We start from the raw sequence: 14,693 nt of genomic DNA, 5'->3' as shown, positions 1-14,693 counted from the left end.
ACATCCTAAATAATAAAGAGGTAAATGCGAATTGACCATCATTCCAACACACAAGAAGGTCGCCCCCATGTGGTCAAAGATGGCCACCACAAGATGGCTGGCAGGGGAGGGCCGTTGTGGGCGATCAGGCCAGCAGGGGAGGGCAGTTGGGGGGGACCAGGCCCGCAGGGGAGGACAATTAGGGGCGATCAGGCCTGCAGGGGAGGGCCATTGGGGGTGACCAGGCCAGCAGGGGAGGGTAGTTAGGGGTGACCAGGCTGGCAAGGGAGGGCAGTTAGAAGTGACCGAGCCAGCAGGGGAGGGCAGTTGGGTGCCACCAGGCCTGCAGGAGAGGACAGTTAGGGGCGACCAGGCCAGCAGGGGAGGGCAGTTATGGGCAATGGGGCTGACAGGGGGAGCAGTTAGGTGTTGATGAGGCTGGTAGGGGAGTGGTTTGGGGGTGATCAGGCTGGCAGGCAGAAGCAGTGAAGGGCAATCAGGCAGGCAGGCAGGCAGGCAAGCGGGTGGGAGCCAGCAGTCCTGGATTGTGAGAGGGATGTCCCAGATTGGAGAGGGTGCAAGCTGGGCTGAGGAACACACACACACACACCCATGCACAAATTTTGTGCACAGGGCCTCTAGTATTTACATATTTCTCTATCTGCTGTGCTCACTCTATTGGTGAAAATATATGTTTCATCAAATTCGTTGACTCAATTTACAGTTTAAAAATATTTGGCTATTATTACTTTTTAATATAGTCATGTCCTTCTCTAGAGTCAAGCTTCTGTCTCTTACAAGGGCTGGTTAAAACTCTTGCCCAGTTCATCCAACCTGATTGGCAGAGGGTAACTGGCACTAGAAGCATAAGAAAGACACCCCCTGATGCAAAGAATGACCCACCTGGTTAAAAACAACAGGTAAAAGGTTTACTTTAGAAAATGCTGGTTTGAATTGTGTGCAGTGTGATGGCTGATACTAAGGGAATGGTAGCAAACTGGCTAGAGTATGACTTGGAAAGAATTTTAAAACGCTTCTGTAGAGACCTGCAAGCTCTACTCCCAGCACTTAATATTTTCTCTGCCGATTCCTGACCTGCCACTCTGGTCATACGAAGACAAACATTCTCTCAACTATTTTTGATACATTTTTCTAAAGAGTTTTCTCTTTTTACACAGAAAGGTAACCTTGTACCTATTCAGTTAAGAGTCTCAGGTAATGCTCACTCTGTGAGAAGTGAGCTAGGAGACCAGGAGACAGTGGTAATGGTCTCTGATCCCAATGACGTCCTTGAACCCTTTGCCAAAGACATCAAAGACCTTAAACTGTGTGAATGTCTCTGTGAGCCCTTCCTATAATGACATTGTAGGAAGTGAGCTATAGGTTGGAGACAAATGTGGTCACAGAAGTATCCGAGGCACTGTGTTAGAGCAATGTAAACACTGAAACAGAGCAAACACTCCAGAAGTGGTTTCTATGCCAGAAAGGAATTTCATGTACACTTTAAAGATTTTTTCCAAGATACAATTTGGCTTTTACTAGAGCATTTGGGAGATAATTAGTTACAGGGCTCATTTTGGCTAAACATATATATTGTTGTGGGTTAAAGGGGCTATGCAATCCTTTAAAGTGGCCTATATACTTCAGGGCCCCCAATCAATTTGAGGTTGTAAAATAAATAATACAGACTAATTAACTGGGAAATAATAAGAGAAGGAATTTCTATTGATGTTGACATAGAATTTGGGGTCAAACCTGACAGAGAAAATATTTCTTAGGTCAAGTTTTTATAAGCAGAATACCACTACAAAGTAATTTTCTTGTCTTAAGTTTTGTCGTACTTGAGATTATTACCCAATAATTGTTATTTTTACAGGCGTAGTTCTATAATTATGGGCATCATCACCCTCTGCTTCACGCTGCAACTATCAAATGACAATCTTAAAATAGACCCTGAATAAATGCTTGTTAAATAACTGACAATGACAGAAACTTGGCATAAGTAAGTCAATCATGTAACTGGAAAATCAAAAGAAACAAAAGACATATCCAAAATAGAATACCTTCAGGGTTTTCATAAAGGCTCAATATTCCCTATTATGGAAATGCAGGGGATATCACAATTTGGATCCAAATAAGACATTGACATAATGACCTCGAAAGTTCACCACATTTTGCTAAAACAATAGCTACATTGTTTCTGCTCACTTTCTTCCAAAAGAAGCATCTTTCATGTTAGCCAATAGCTTTCTATCCTCAGGGCACAGGTACTGAGGTCACGAAGAGCATCACAGAGAAAAACACCATTGGAGGGAGTACCCAAGCACACTCTGTCTCAGACACTGGCTTTGTGCTGCAGAAGTCAGAGGAACGGGGCAGAAAACACCAAGAACTCCACCAGGCGCTAGCCCATCCAAGCTTCCCGATTGCTTTGATCCATGGCACCTCTCTGTGTCTAGTCCACACTAAGAACACTGTAAGTAGACATTCCCTCGGATCTGAGTTCCTAAAACGGATTTTATACCAGATAGATGTTGGTAGGCAGAGGTTAAGGGGTGGGGAGAGCTGGGTTTAGGGTTTCCAGTGTCTGTAATTTAACAAAATAAGTATGCACCGAGTTGGGAAAATGAAGTTTCATTGGCAAAATTTTATAGTAAGAGGAACCATTCTGAAGAAAGTAAAAAAAGAAAACTTAAAGTGTAATGCCTTTGTTATTGATAAAAATTCACTGAAATGGTTAAATAATGGTTTAATAGGAATTGATAATGATAAGAATAATGATAAGAATAGGCCAATGAAAAATACTTTGGAGATCATCTTTAGAAAGAAAAGGCAGCTTATTGTGGGGGGAAAAAAGTGATTAACCAATTTTTGGTGAGATATTATTCCCAATCTCCAAATAAAAGTCAACTATAGGCATTTTGCCTTAGGCAAAATAAAAACAAGTGCTAAATACATTATAACATGGCATGAGTTATCACCAATTCTTATGTGATTAGTGACATGAAAATTCAGAGTGACCATAACATGGATCCATGATTATTCTGAAGTTGTTGGTCTACAAAGTGACACACCTGTATTTTTTCAATTGATTCAAAGCCAGAGTATAGGTTAGAGAAAAAAAATTTGATTTAGAGTTTCTGGGATTTTGTAAATTGAAAAGAAGCCCACAATTTAATAGTCACTTTCTGTTTCACATCACCAGCATATTTATCTAAAAGAAATTAAGGTGAAATGGTTTTTGTTGACTGCATTTTTAAAAAGAGGTTGTTTTTTTTTAATAAGCAGCAATCTTTAATTTGTGCTTGTGACTATTTATCACCATTTGCTAAAAAAAAAAAAAAAAAAAGAAAGAAAAGAAATGTGAAGCCGAATACTGAACCTATTTCTAAAATTTTGTTTGAAATGGAAACCTCTGGATCATCTCTTAATCCCAGCTGATAATGTCAACTTCTCATTGGCTTGAGTGAAAGTTGGCTAAGTGACTCTTCCAGACATCTGTAACAGATACATTTAATTTCATTTGTCCAAATGCCATGTTTCCATCCTTTCATTTTTCTCCCAGGGCATTTCTCTTGTACATTGTCATCCACAATCTTGTTCTTGTCTATCTGCCATTTATTAATAATATAAAAATGGCATTATTACACACTCTCCTACATTTTAGCAGAAGTCTGACATTCATCCTCTCATAACCTCACCACTAATTAAGTCATTCTAATACAGCGTATTGGGTGTACAGAATAATGTCATTGTTAATGGTCCATTTAGAATTCTTTATTGTGTATCCATTTTTAACTATGTTTCCCTAATGCAAACCCAAAAGTAATAATCAGATTCTACATGGGAAGTAAACCCACTCTTTAAAAAAAAAAATCAACTTTCTATGTTCTCCCTTTGCTAGCTTATTTCTTCCTCCACTGCGACAGGGTAATTTTTGTTCTCATTTACAACTCCCTGTTATTTCATCTTGTGTACTCCCCTACACATTTGTCTTCTTTATTAAAAACAAAACAAAAAAACAACAACAACAACAAATGGGGCGTCCATGATGGTGAGATCACATTAGAAATCTTTGATCTCGTTTGAAGGGGCCTCAGAAACAACGGGTCGATTCTTTTGAATACTGCTGACTATTCTGGTTTCTTAAAATACATTTTCTGGAAGAAAAAGAAAGATGTGCCGTTATGCATGGTCTACCCAGCAATTGTGTGGTCAGTCGCTGTTTGGGGAAGTGATATTTGGGTGGGATCTGGATGATGAGTTCCTGTGTGAGGTCTAGCAGGTGCATTTCTTCTCTGCTGGTTTCTCCCCATCGAGCTTCCCAGAGTTTCCACCATTGACAGAGTCGGGGACTTGTGTCTTCTCTACACACTGTTCCATTCGCTTCATTATTAAGTCCAGAAGAGTTTCCACAGCTTTCTCCACATCTTGGCCAGTTGCCGCACTTGTTTCAAAATATGGTATGCTAGCATGGAAGAGATGAGAAATATTTTCAAGAGGAAGAAATCAGAAACGAGGCAACAAGATGTACAAATGAGTCACACATATGAAAATATGGCTGACAGAGATTGCACAATATTCAGGGTTTTGCTGGCTGAGTTGGAAAGCATCCCTGTTCTTACTCAGTGAGTGTCAACTGGTGAGCTGCTCATTAGTGTGAATATAACCAGTACTATGGGCAAGAAAGCGGATACAGCGGGTACTCAGGAACTTGAAGTCAAGGCACTGTAACTATTTTTTAAAGTTTAAGAGGGTAAAACATGGTAAACTAGTGATCAATGTTACTTCCCTTCTAATCAATTATCTAGAAATCTGATTTAGAAATTAAACTGCCACTGAGTAGGATATTCATGTGACTTCAGTCTACACTTACTCGGAATCAAAAGTTTCAAGAATACATGTACCATTTTAATGTTCTCAAGGACAATCCAAAAAGAATGGCAGGTGTGATGAAACTGCTTTAAATTAAAAAATATAATGGCAAAGTCTGATTTGGAAATCAATTTATAACTGCATGGGGTGCTTTAAAATTTTTCATTTGCCTTTAAGTTCATTGAGAATAAAGGCTGCAATATTATATCCACATCAGGTATCACCTTTAGAGGTTTGTAGCTATCAATCGAGAGGCACTCGTAGAGGATCGTGTTGAAGAACGTGAGTTCTGATCTCAGACTGCCTGGGTTCAATTCAGCTCTCCTGCTTACCAGCTAGGGGCTTGGCCTCCCCTCAGTTATTAATCTCTCTATGCCTAATTTTCATATATAAAATGGGATAACTCTAGGCCTTCTACATATGGTCATGAGGGGTTAAAGAAAATAAAATCTAGGAACAGTTGCTAGTACCTGATAAGTATTCAGTAAATGTTAGTTGCTATTATTAATGAGTAATTGCTTTAAAATGTCACATGCATTCCTCTGGAAGATCTTTGTAATTCCTAGTATCAACCTTGTGTCCCTGCCCCATTACTTAGCAGCAGTGTGCAAGGCTGGATGACATTGCCAGGTGACTGACTTACCTGTATTTGTCAGCCAGGTCCCGGGCTTGCCGTTCATTGACTTCCCTTTGGTCTGGTAAGTCTGCCTTGTTGCCAATTAATACTATATCTGGATTTTCACAATAAGCATTTGCTTGCAGTTGGCCTTAGAAAGAAAGCAGATGGAACCAGCAAGCTAGTTACAAACAAGCAATGTCAAATGACTGCTCATATGAGATTCCTAATCTAATTGTTTATCTCCAGCTTTTTATATTCTATTAGCCAAGTAAAATGGACACACTGCCTCACAAGCTGCATGTGGTGAAGATCAATCATAATTTACATGAAGCACCTGTATGAACACCTATCAGTGCTCTTCTCCATCTGAGGAAGTGCCCTCCAAGAGGGACATATTGTTTCTTACCACTTGTTCCTCAAACGTAAGTGGAGAAAACAGAAGATGATTTTAAAGTACACAAGTTTGTTCTTTCCTTTAAGAGCTTAGGTGATGATCTAAGGGAGTGGAACATTTTTGAACCTCCACAAAGTCATGTAAAAGCAATTTTAAGATAGGAAACTTGATTTTTGTCTTTGTTTTTCCAGGAAATGAGAGGGGGGGCGGGGAAGGGAGAGAGAAGAAAAGAAATGATGAGAAATGTGTCAACCTATGGTTTGGAGGTTAGAGGGATTGCTCTAATGTTATCACAAGGCCTGCTGCATGCAATTTTGCCAAGGAAAAAGACAAAGGCTTAGCCTATAACATCGACTATTTGGGTGTTGGAAATGAAAGTTTTTTAAACATAGCAATGAATTATCTTAAATCCCAATAGTATCCTTCTGAAAAAAATTTAAAACAAGGAAGAGGCTCATCTACCTTGATAAAGAATGAAGAAATCATTCTCTGAAAGTATGTGTTGAATAATCTTATCTCCTTATCTCCTCAGAATCTAATAACACCAAAGTTTGAATAAGGAAATCCTATATAATAAAAGCCTAATATACTAAGTGTCCAGGCATCCATTCAACCAATCAAAGCATAATATGCTAATTATATGCTAAGGCCACTCAACCACTCACTATGATATGCACTGACCACCAGGGAGCAGTCGACCAGTCGCTATGATGTGCACTGACCACGAGGGGGAAGACGCTCCAACTAATAGGTTAACTTGCTGCTGGGGTCTGGCCATTGGGACTGAGCGACACAGGTCGAACATGCCCTGGAGCCCTCCCCAAGTCCCTCCCCTACTGGCCAACTTCCCGTGCCTGCACCTTCTCATAATCTAGGACCCCTCAGGGAATCTCAGAGAGCTGGTTTAGGCCGATCCCACAGGCCAGGAAGAGGGACCCTACTCGTGCACAAATTCATGCACCAGGCTCTCTAGTATAACAATAAAAGGAAATAGAGACAGATCCTAGGATAATTACTCATTTCGAGAAGCAATATTTTTCCCCAAGGTAACAACTGTTATTGAACTCACATTTAAAGCAGTTATATACATTATTCATTACAAATAATATATAATAATGACATATATATTAGATATAGCAAATAAAATATTATCTTTAGTGCCACATCAAGTAAAAATAAAAATAGTATACTATTCTTCTGTGCTGACATATATTAATCTGGCTTTAATGACTGATTAGGTGACTTTTAACTTCATAGTATATCAAAATTGTGTAGTTTTTCTATACGAGGCTTCCTCATATCGACCATTTTTTTAAGAAAAAAAAAGTACAATTTCAACGTGAGCTGCTTGACTGGCACATGATCCCTCATCTTCACGTGGCTGGTCCTCTGCAGCAGCTTCTCTCCTGACCACCCTGTAGTTAATTAACCCTTTACTTAACCCAAGTGCATGGGAAGACATTTTGGGTGCCAGTGTACCTCTCAGGAAAAACAGCTGTTTTTCTCTATGTCCTTTCTATGTTAGATGTAATAGATGTGGAAGCTCGCATATTTCTAAGACAGGGAACCTTTTTTCTGTCGAGGGCCATTTGGATATTTATCACATCATTCATGGGCCATACAAAATTATCAACTTTAAAATTAGCCTGCTATATTTGTTCAAACATTTCATTAACTCACCCCTAATGCCATGGCAGGCCCAGACCAAATGATTTTGAGGGCCTTTTACGGCCTGGCCCGTGGGCTGGATGCTCCCCACCTTTGTTCTAGGAAATCCTTTAAATGGCTGGACAAGTAGAATGAATGGCCTTACAATTGCAAAAATGAAAACCTTAAATATGACGGATCTGAAGCCACATTGGCTTCCTCTAAGAGTGTCAAAGTAAAATACAATTCCAGGCCACCTTGCGGGATGCACATAAAGGCCCCCACTTTGAAGGTGACACCGGAAACACTAAACTCATGACTTCCCAAGGTTATTCTTTCATCTTGTGAGGCAAACAAGCAAATAGAGCTCTTGGGCCCCAAAGTGACCAACACAGGTTACGTGGTCCCACTTACTCATCCAGTTTCTGACATTTAAGAAGCTCTGTTGACTGGTGAGGTCAAACATTAATAAGAAACCCATGGCATCTCTGAAAAATGCGGTCGTGAGGCTCCGGAATCTGCCGAGAAAGCACAGTGGGTAGTTCTGAAAGTTAGTCCATGTACATATAGTGCTGACAATACAAACAACACTGTTTCCCTCTCAAATATGAAATCTCTATGGCATCCCTTATGGGTTATCCTATGGAATGGGAGATGACCCTGAAAGACTGCTGAAGGGGCAGAGGATGGTGTCTGCTGGTAGGTTCTTTTTAAGACCACATCCTGGCTTTATGTTCCATAGCACTCACGCACAAGGAATTTTGTAACATTTAATCACACACATGCTTACACAGCCCCTTGGACTCGTTGGCTCATGGGCCTCCTGTGATCCACAAATAAAAACTGAGAACACTTTAGAATATTGGGCCTTTAACTTATACTTTTCAGTCATTCTTGTCTGTGCCCAGAAACTTTGGCTTGAAAATGAGTGCTTATGATTACATGTAGAAAACCACAGCTTGTTAGCATCTGGATCCAGAGTTCTTTTGTAGGGAAAAGCAACGTTGGTGAGAAAACTCTTTTGTGAGCACTCTGTGGAGTTAAAGAGTGGCATCTATGTCTCATGAGGAAGAGGGAAGACAGTGAAGAAAGGAGGATGAGGAAAATGATTATGGGAACCGAGGAAAGGCCAGACTCAGTTGTTAGGGAGAAAAGGGAGCACTCGTCTCTATTGGAGGATTTTGAAGAATACACTCTGTCCTGGGCAGTGTAAAGACTGTCTCTCCTCTGATCTGACCCCCTCTACCTCAACATCCTCAGTGAAGTGGACCATGTGCTGAAGCCCACTTTAATGTTGGGAATAGGTGAAACCAGAGACCACATATACGGACCAGCGAAGGCTGACACAGAGATGCATTTGGCAATACATTTTTAGAAAGGCACATAACTTTGAAATTAAGAAGAGTATCACTTCCTATCTTAATGTCCTCAATTTTGGTCCCCTATTTTAGCTTACTTGTAGATTCTTTGGTTTCCTCAAGGTTCTATTCTTGACCTTGTCTTACTCTACACACATTCATTGGGTTATCTCATCCACCTCCTGGCTCAATTATCACCAATGTGTTGAACCCAAAATTTATAGAACTAGAATTTGCCTGCCTTCATACTGTATGGCCAATTACTTGCTGGATATTTCCACTTAGAGGAACCTAGCATACCTCCACCTTCCCTTGTCTAAAACCAAACTGCCCTTTCTTCCTGATTTCCTTCTTGGTTTCACCATCCTTCTGGTTGCTCTACCCTCTTTCCCCTTCACCTCCTGTATTCAATCAACAAAAAGCTCCTGTCCTTCATCTTTATGTCCATCCACCTTGCCACTATTCTAATTTTGAACCCATAATCTTTCACCTGGATAACTTCAACAGCCTTCTCAATAGACTTCCTGTCTCCAGTTTTTTTTTGGGGGGACCTGTCTCTTCCCTGGTTTTTTCCTCTGATTATATAAATCATCTGATAAAAACACATTCATGATGATGCATTACTTTTAAGATAATGACTGAACTGTTCAATAAGCTGTCAAGGCTCACTAGCCAGATTCATCTCTGGACTACCCGCAGGCATGCTGATCTTCTTTTAGTTCTTAGAAAGTTCACTCTCTCCCCCGGACTTTCACACACGCTGTTCTTTCTGTGGGTAACCTCTCCTTAATGCTTCCTTCATCTCCTTCCCCTTTAGCCTGAAAAAGACTCACTCATACATTGTGTATGAGTATATAGATATAGATGTAGATGTAGATATAGATATAAATATAGATATCAGAGAAAATATCACCTCCCCAAGCAGTCTTCTCAACAACCACATCAGGATTATGGGCTCCTTCTGGTACACCTGCCAACCACCCTTTGTTGTCCTATCACTGCCTTAAGGCTATATCACAATAGTTTGTTATTTGTTCAAATTCTACCCTAGACGGTAAGCTCCATGAGCAAAGGAGCTGTGTTTCGAACTTGCTGTGCATTATGTCTCATGGCCCTGAACACAGTGTTTACTCATTAAATGTATGTCAAATTAAGGGAGGGGGGGGGAATCAAGAGACTAGCAAAATATAAAATTAGTAAATATTTAAATGACTTCAATAAAGAACAAGACTTTTAATATTGAAGCATGGAGAAGAGATATTTCAACAACTATTAATTTCCAAATTAGGATATTTTTGGTGAGACATAATCATGATGATTATGAAATACCAAAAATTGTATGCAATTTTTTCTTGTAGCTTTGTTTCTACTAGTCACTGGAAGCTCACAGAGATTATAGTACTTTTATTGAATGGATCCCTCTCTTTGGGAACTAGCTGTACTCATAAAATTGTCTGCTACTCAACCACAATAGTGTGGTTAACTCAACCCTAACAGCCTGCTCTCTTTTCTCTCCATGAGTGTGTGTGTGTGTGTGTGTGTGTGTGTGTGTGTGTGTGTGTGTGTTTTATTTGAGGATAAGACACTGCCTTATTCCCCTCTCACTGTTCACATGACAAAGTCACTTAAAAACATGCTTATTGTATGGATTTGATTGGGACAAATACTTTTGCATCCATAGCAATGTGGATAGGATATTCTTAGTCTGGACAAGGCTTATCCCCTGGACCATTTTCCCCCAGTACGCTTGTTATCCTCCATTTTTTCCAGGACTTATTCCAGAGGGAAGGTAATTGATTTTCTGCTTTACCCACCAACTTCATTCTGTCTGCAGGGTGGAAAAAGCTAGGAACCCATTAAAAAAACAACACAGAAGCCAGGGTCACATTATCACTGGTTCTCCCTCACTGGGAATGAAGGCTGTGCCCTGTATTCTTTGGGCTTACATAAGGGGTGTTATTTTTTTCCTCCTTCCCATAATATCACTTTTATCAATAACCATTATTTTATATGGGTTATGCTGCCAGGTGTCCTGGAACAGGGTTGAGGTGTGAGGCCTTTCTATCTTGTTGCTTAGCTACACCTTATATTTACAGAATGCAAAATTCCCGAGGGATAAATAACCCCATTGTTACCAAGACTGTCCCCAGTCTTCCCCATTTCCCTCATGGAGCAGCTGTCTTAAAGGGATAGATGAGAGAAGCCTGCCATCATGCTAGGCTGACAAATCATGTGTGAAGACATATGGGAACCACATTTTCTATATTACTTCTTCAAATAGGAATCAGATTGGTCTACAAAACATACATCTTTGTGACAACCAAACTGACATACGAACAGAGTCTTGTGAGGAATGACTCCAGCAGCAGCAGCAGTGTTGAAGGATGTGTGTGAATGGAATTCACAGTCAAAAAAGCTAACGGAGAGGGCCCAGCACCTCTCCTGGCGTTTACACTCACTGAAGGCGAGAACACTTGGATGCATTTCAAACACTGCAGTGTTTACAAGCATAAACAGTCTAAGAAACGCGATGCCGAATGTGGAGGTATGTGCCTTCTAAAGAGCTTATCCTGACAATCTAATGCCAATTTTTATTTACTCTAATATTGAAGAGCTTCACTAGCTTGGGGTCTTCAGCACCTTTGAAATCTTGTAACTCAAAGAAATGTACTGCCATCAAATAAGCAAGCAATACTCTTACTCCTGAGTAGCTCTTATCTTGGACATTGTACCAGAGATGACACTGAACAACCAAGCATAGTCTCTGCCCTTATAAGTCTGACAATTCTGTTTGGGTGACAAGGCTACAAGTGAATCAAAGAACAGCAAATAGAGACCAAAAATAAAAAAATAAAAAGATTGGCTTCATCAGGAAGTAAATACTTAATGAACTTAAGGGGTGGTAGACTAGGTGTTGCAGGACTCTAAAAGGAAGAGGCAGCTGCTTTCAGCTGGGGGTTTAGAAAGGCCCCAGGGGAGGTGGATATGAGCGGGGACCTGGTGAAAGGAGAGGATCAGGGAAGGTGGAAAGGCAATCTGGCTGGAGGGCAATGCTGTGTCCGAGGCAGGGGTCCTCCAACTTTTTAAACAGGGGGCCAGTTCACTGTCCCTCAGACCGTTGGAGGGCCGGACTATAGTTAAAAAAAAAACAAACTATGAACAAATTCCTATGCACACTGCACATATCTTATTTTGAAGTAAAAAAACAAAATGGCAAAAATACCCGCATGTGGCCTGCGGGCCGTAGTTTGAGGACACCTGGCAGGGTCTTAGAGAATAAAGCTAGTCAGATGGCACAGATCAGAGAGGCTCTGCAGAGAATGGAAAGAGATGAGAAAGCTCTAAACACCCTTTCCTTCATGTCCCTCTTGGAGTAGCCCTTACAACAGTGTAAATGTCCCCCCTTAATTCAATTAAATTCTGGAGAAAATGTTTTTTTTCCTATTATGAAGTACAATGACAACGTATAATAAGAAACTTCATAGAGATTTTTGAAATCTGAACCAAACTCACAATGCTGGTTATGGTTAATTAACTATAAACAATTTCTTTTTATTTCTCAATACAAATGCCTATTTTTAAACTAGGGGAATAGCTGCATATAATGTGGTTAAGTTTTTTCCTATATAACTGAAACCAATACAAAATAATATTGACAAGTAAATTATAACTTAAAAAATAAATAAATAAGAAATAAAATCAGTTCTTCTGCGCTATTTGTAGCTAGAAACAAAGTAATTTACTGTTACCGCTCTTGTCCTGCAGTGTCCCAAAGCTGAAGGTGCACCTTAAATGCTTTCCCTGATGATCCATTTGGCCCTTGTGTATTATAAACCTGAAAGATATGGTTTTCATCAGTTTATACTGCTTTGGATTTTGTCAACATTCAAATTCTCTGGGTTCACTCAACATGTTTTTTTTTTCTCAATTACTATAATCAAAGTTCATAGTGCAGGATAAATATTTGCTCTGGTTTTTTTCCAGAAGTATCACATGTACTCTCACTTTTAAATGTCAAGTACAAGTATGATTTTCAACACAATTTAGGCATACTGCAAACTTAAATTAGACACCTTCTGTCATTTCCTCATGGAGGCAGCAAGCAGTAGATTTAGGACCCAAGTTCTAGGTTCAAAAATCAACTCTTCATTTAACCTCTCTGAGTCTTATTTTCTTACCTGAAAATAGAGACCCATAATCTCTCCCTACTTTACAGTCACTGCAAACTTAAATGAAATACCAAATGTGAAGGCATTCTTAAAACAGTAAAATGATTTACAAATACCTGAATATCTTTTACTGTGCATTGGACTTTCAGAATGACTTAGCCATGGCATTTGCTCAGAATTTCTCAATAAGTTCACACAGGATATTTTAACTCTTCCTTTATTAGCCATTTCTTCCAAGGCTATTTTTAAATTCTTTAAATTATGGTCTTTTGAATTCTTATTAAGCAAAGCATAACAATTTTAATATTTCATCAGCTCCCTTAAGTACGGCTTAGTGGAATGTTTCAAAGGGAAAACTACAAGGTCATATACCTAGCTCAGTGGGGGCACTCAGGAGGGGAGAAGGCACAGGAAAACCCTGTAGGGGTTGGAAGCAAATTTGCTGACTGCACTCAGTGTATGGACTTTCAGATAAGGTACAGGACATTATAAGAAACCATGATTTACCTTCTCAACCATCATTTCCTTTGTGTGGGGTTTTTGGGTGTGTTGTTTTTTTCCCCTCAATTATTGAGGAAGGAATAGATCTGTGACATCAACTGAGAGCTGCAGCCATCTTGGCAATCGAGAATACCTTGGGTGGCAGTAAATCTGGCAAGGCTTATGTGCCTATGCTACACGTCTCACATGTCACAATATCTTTATTCCTGTCATTAGCGTCTAGCACAGGAGAAGGAAGTGGTGGCAATTCTCACTTAAACTCCCTTATCTCGGAAAATAGCATGGATTGGTCTCACATTCTGTTCATAATCAGCTAGTGATTGATGGCTGAGTCTACACATAAATAAAAATGCAGCAAGAACTTACAAAACTCATGTTCCAGCTATTTGCCAATCACTCTTTTGACGTCTTTAAGAGTAGAAAAATGAACACTTGTTCTTTTTGAGGAACTTAACTCAGACTAAGAGTTAATGTTTTCCTATCCTGAATAATTCAAGTTTTGAAAGAGTCCTTAAGAATTTGTGGAAAACACACCATATAAATTCATACATTATTTATTTTAGTTGCTCTGTATACTTTTGGAGATAAGCGATAGTGTCACTCAACGTCTTTCTGTGCAAAATGTTATTTATAGTGGAGAAAGTAAAAAAGTAATATAAATTAAAGTGACAGGCCATAAATTGCATGTGATAAAAGACAAATGTCTCACATGCAATAAACATAGCTTCTTAATTCTTATCTCATTTGGGAGGATTAGCAATAAGTTTAACAGTATGGAAAAGAACTCACCACACGTTTTTCCCGAAAGTCTATTCCTACTGTTGTGATGAACTTGGGATTGAATTTATTGTCTGTGTATCGATAAAGAAATGTCGTCTTCCCCACCCCCGAATCTCCAAGGGCCAGGAGTTTGATCAGATAATCATAGTCCCCATCGGTCATAGTGATGGTCTTGTTGGGCCTGTGTAGAAGAGGAATAATATTTTGTTAGGTTTCAAAGTTTGACATTTTGAATGCCTTCATTCTGCCACATTCTCAATTAACTGGTTCTGAGAAGCTTCAGGAGTCAGGGCACATCTATTATTCCAGTCAGTACAAATCTTTTTACATCAGGTCAGTTAATATGGACAAAAGCTACATGATATCTACAA

The 14,693-nt window shown here is 39.7% G+C and overlaps 1 protein-coding gene across 5 annotated transcripts in view; it reads right to left on the bottom strand.

The window, feature by feature from the left end:
• Positions 1-3,318: 3,318 nt before the first annotated feature.
• The window catches only part of RAB27B (RAB27B, member RAS oncogene family), a 56,651-nt gene continuing 45,276 nt past the window's right edge, over positions 3,319-14,693 (bottom strand). For all 5 annotated transcript variants that reach the window (XM_079784181.1, XM_079784179.1, XM_079784182.1 and 2 more), the window contains 5 exons: positions 14,332-14,503; positions 12,622-12,707; positions 7,929-8,032; positions 5,498-5,621; positions 3,319-4,447 (listed from right to left, as the gene is read on the bottom strand). In XM_079784181.1, the coding sequence (XP_079640307.1) occupies positions 4,258-4,447; positions 5,498-5,621; positions 7,929-8,032; positions 12,622-12,707; positions 14,332-14,484 (657 nt within the window). In that variant the 5' untranslated portion in view covers positions 14,485-14,503 and the 3' untranslated portion in view covers positions 3,319-4,257. The remainder of the gene's footprint in view (positions 4,448-5,497; positions 5,622-7,928; positions 8,033-12,621; positions 12,708-14,331; positions 14,504-14,693) is intronic.

The sequence above is a fragment of the Cnephaeus nilssonii genome, assembly GCF_951640355.1.
Source record: "Cnephaeus nilssonii genome assembly, chromosome: 11".
NCBI classification, from domain to species: Eukaryota; Metazoa; Chordata; class Mammalia; order Chiroptera; family Vespertilionidae; genus Cnephaeus; species Cnephaeus nilssonii.
Note: the sequence above shows the minus strand (reverse complement) of the source record. Positions and strands in the feature narration are given on the sequence as shown.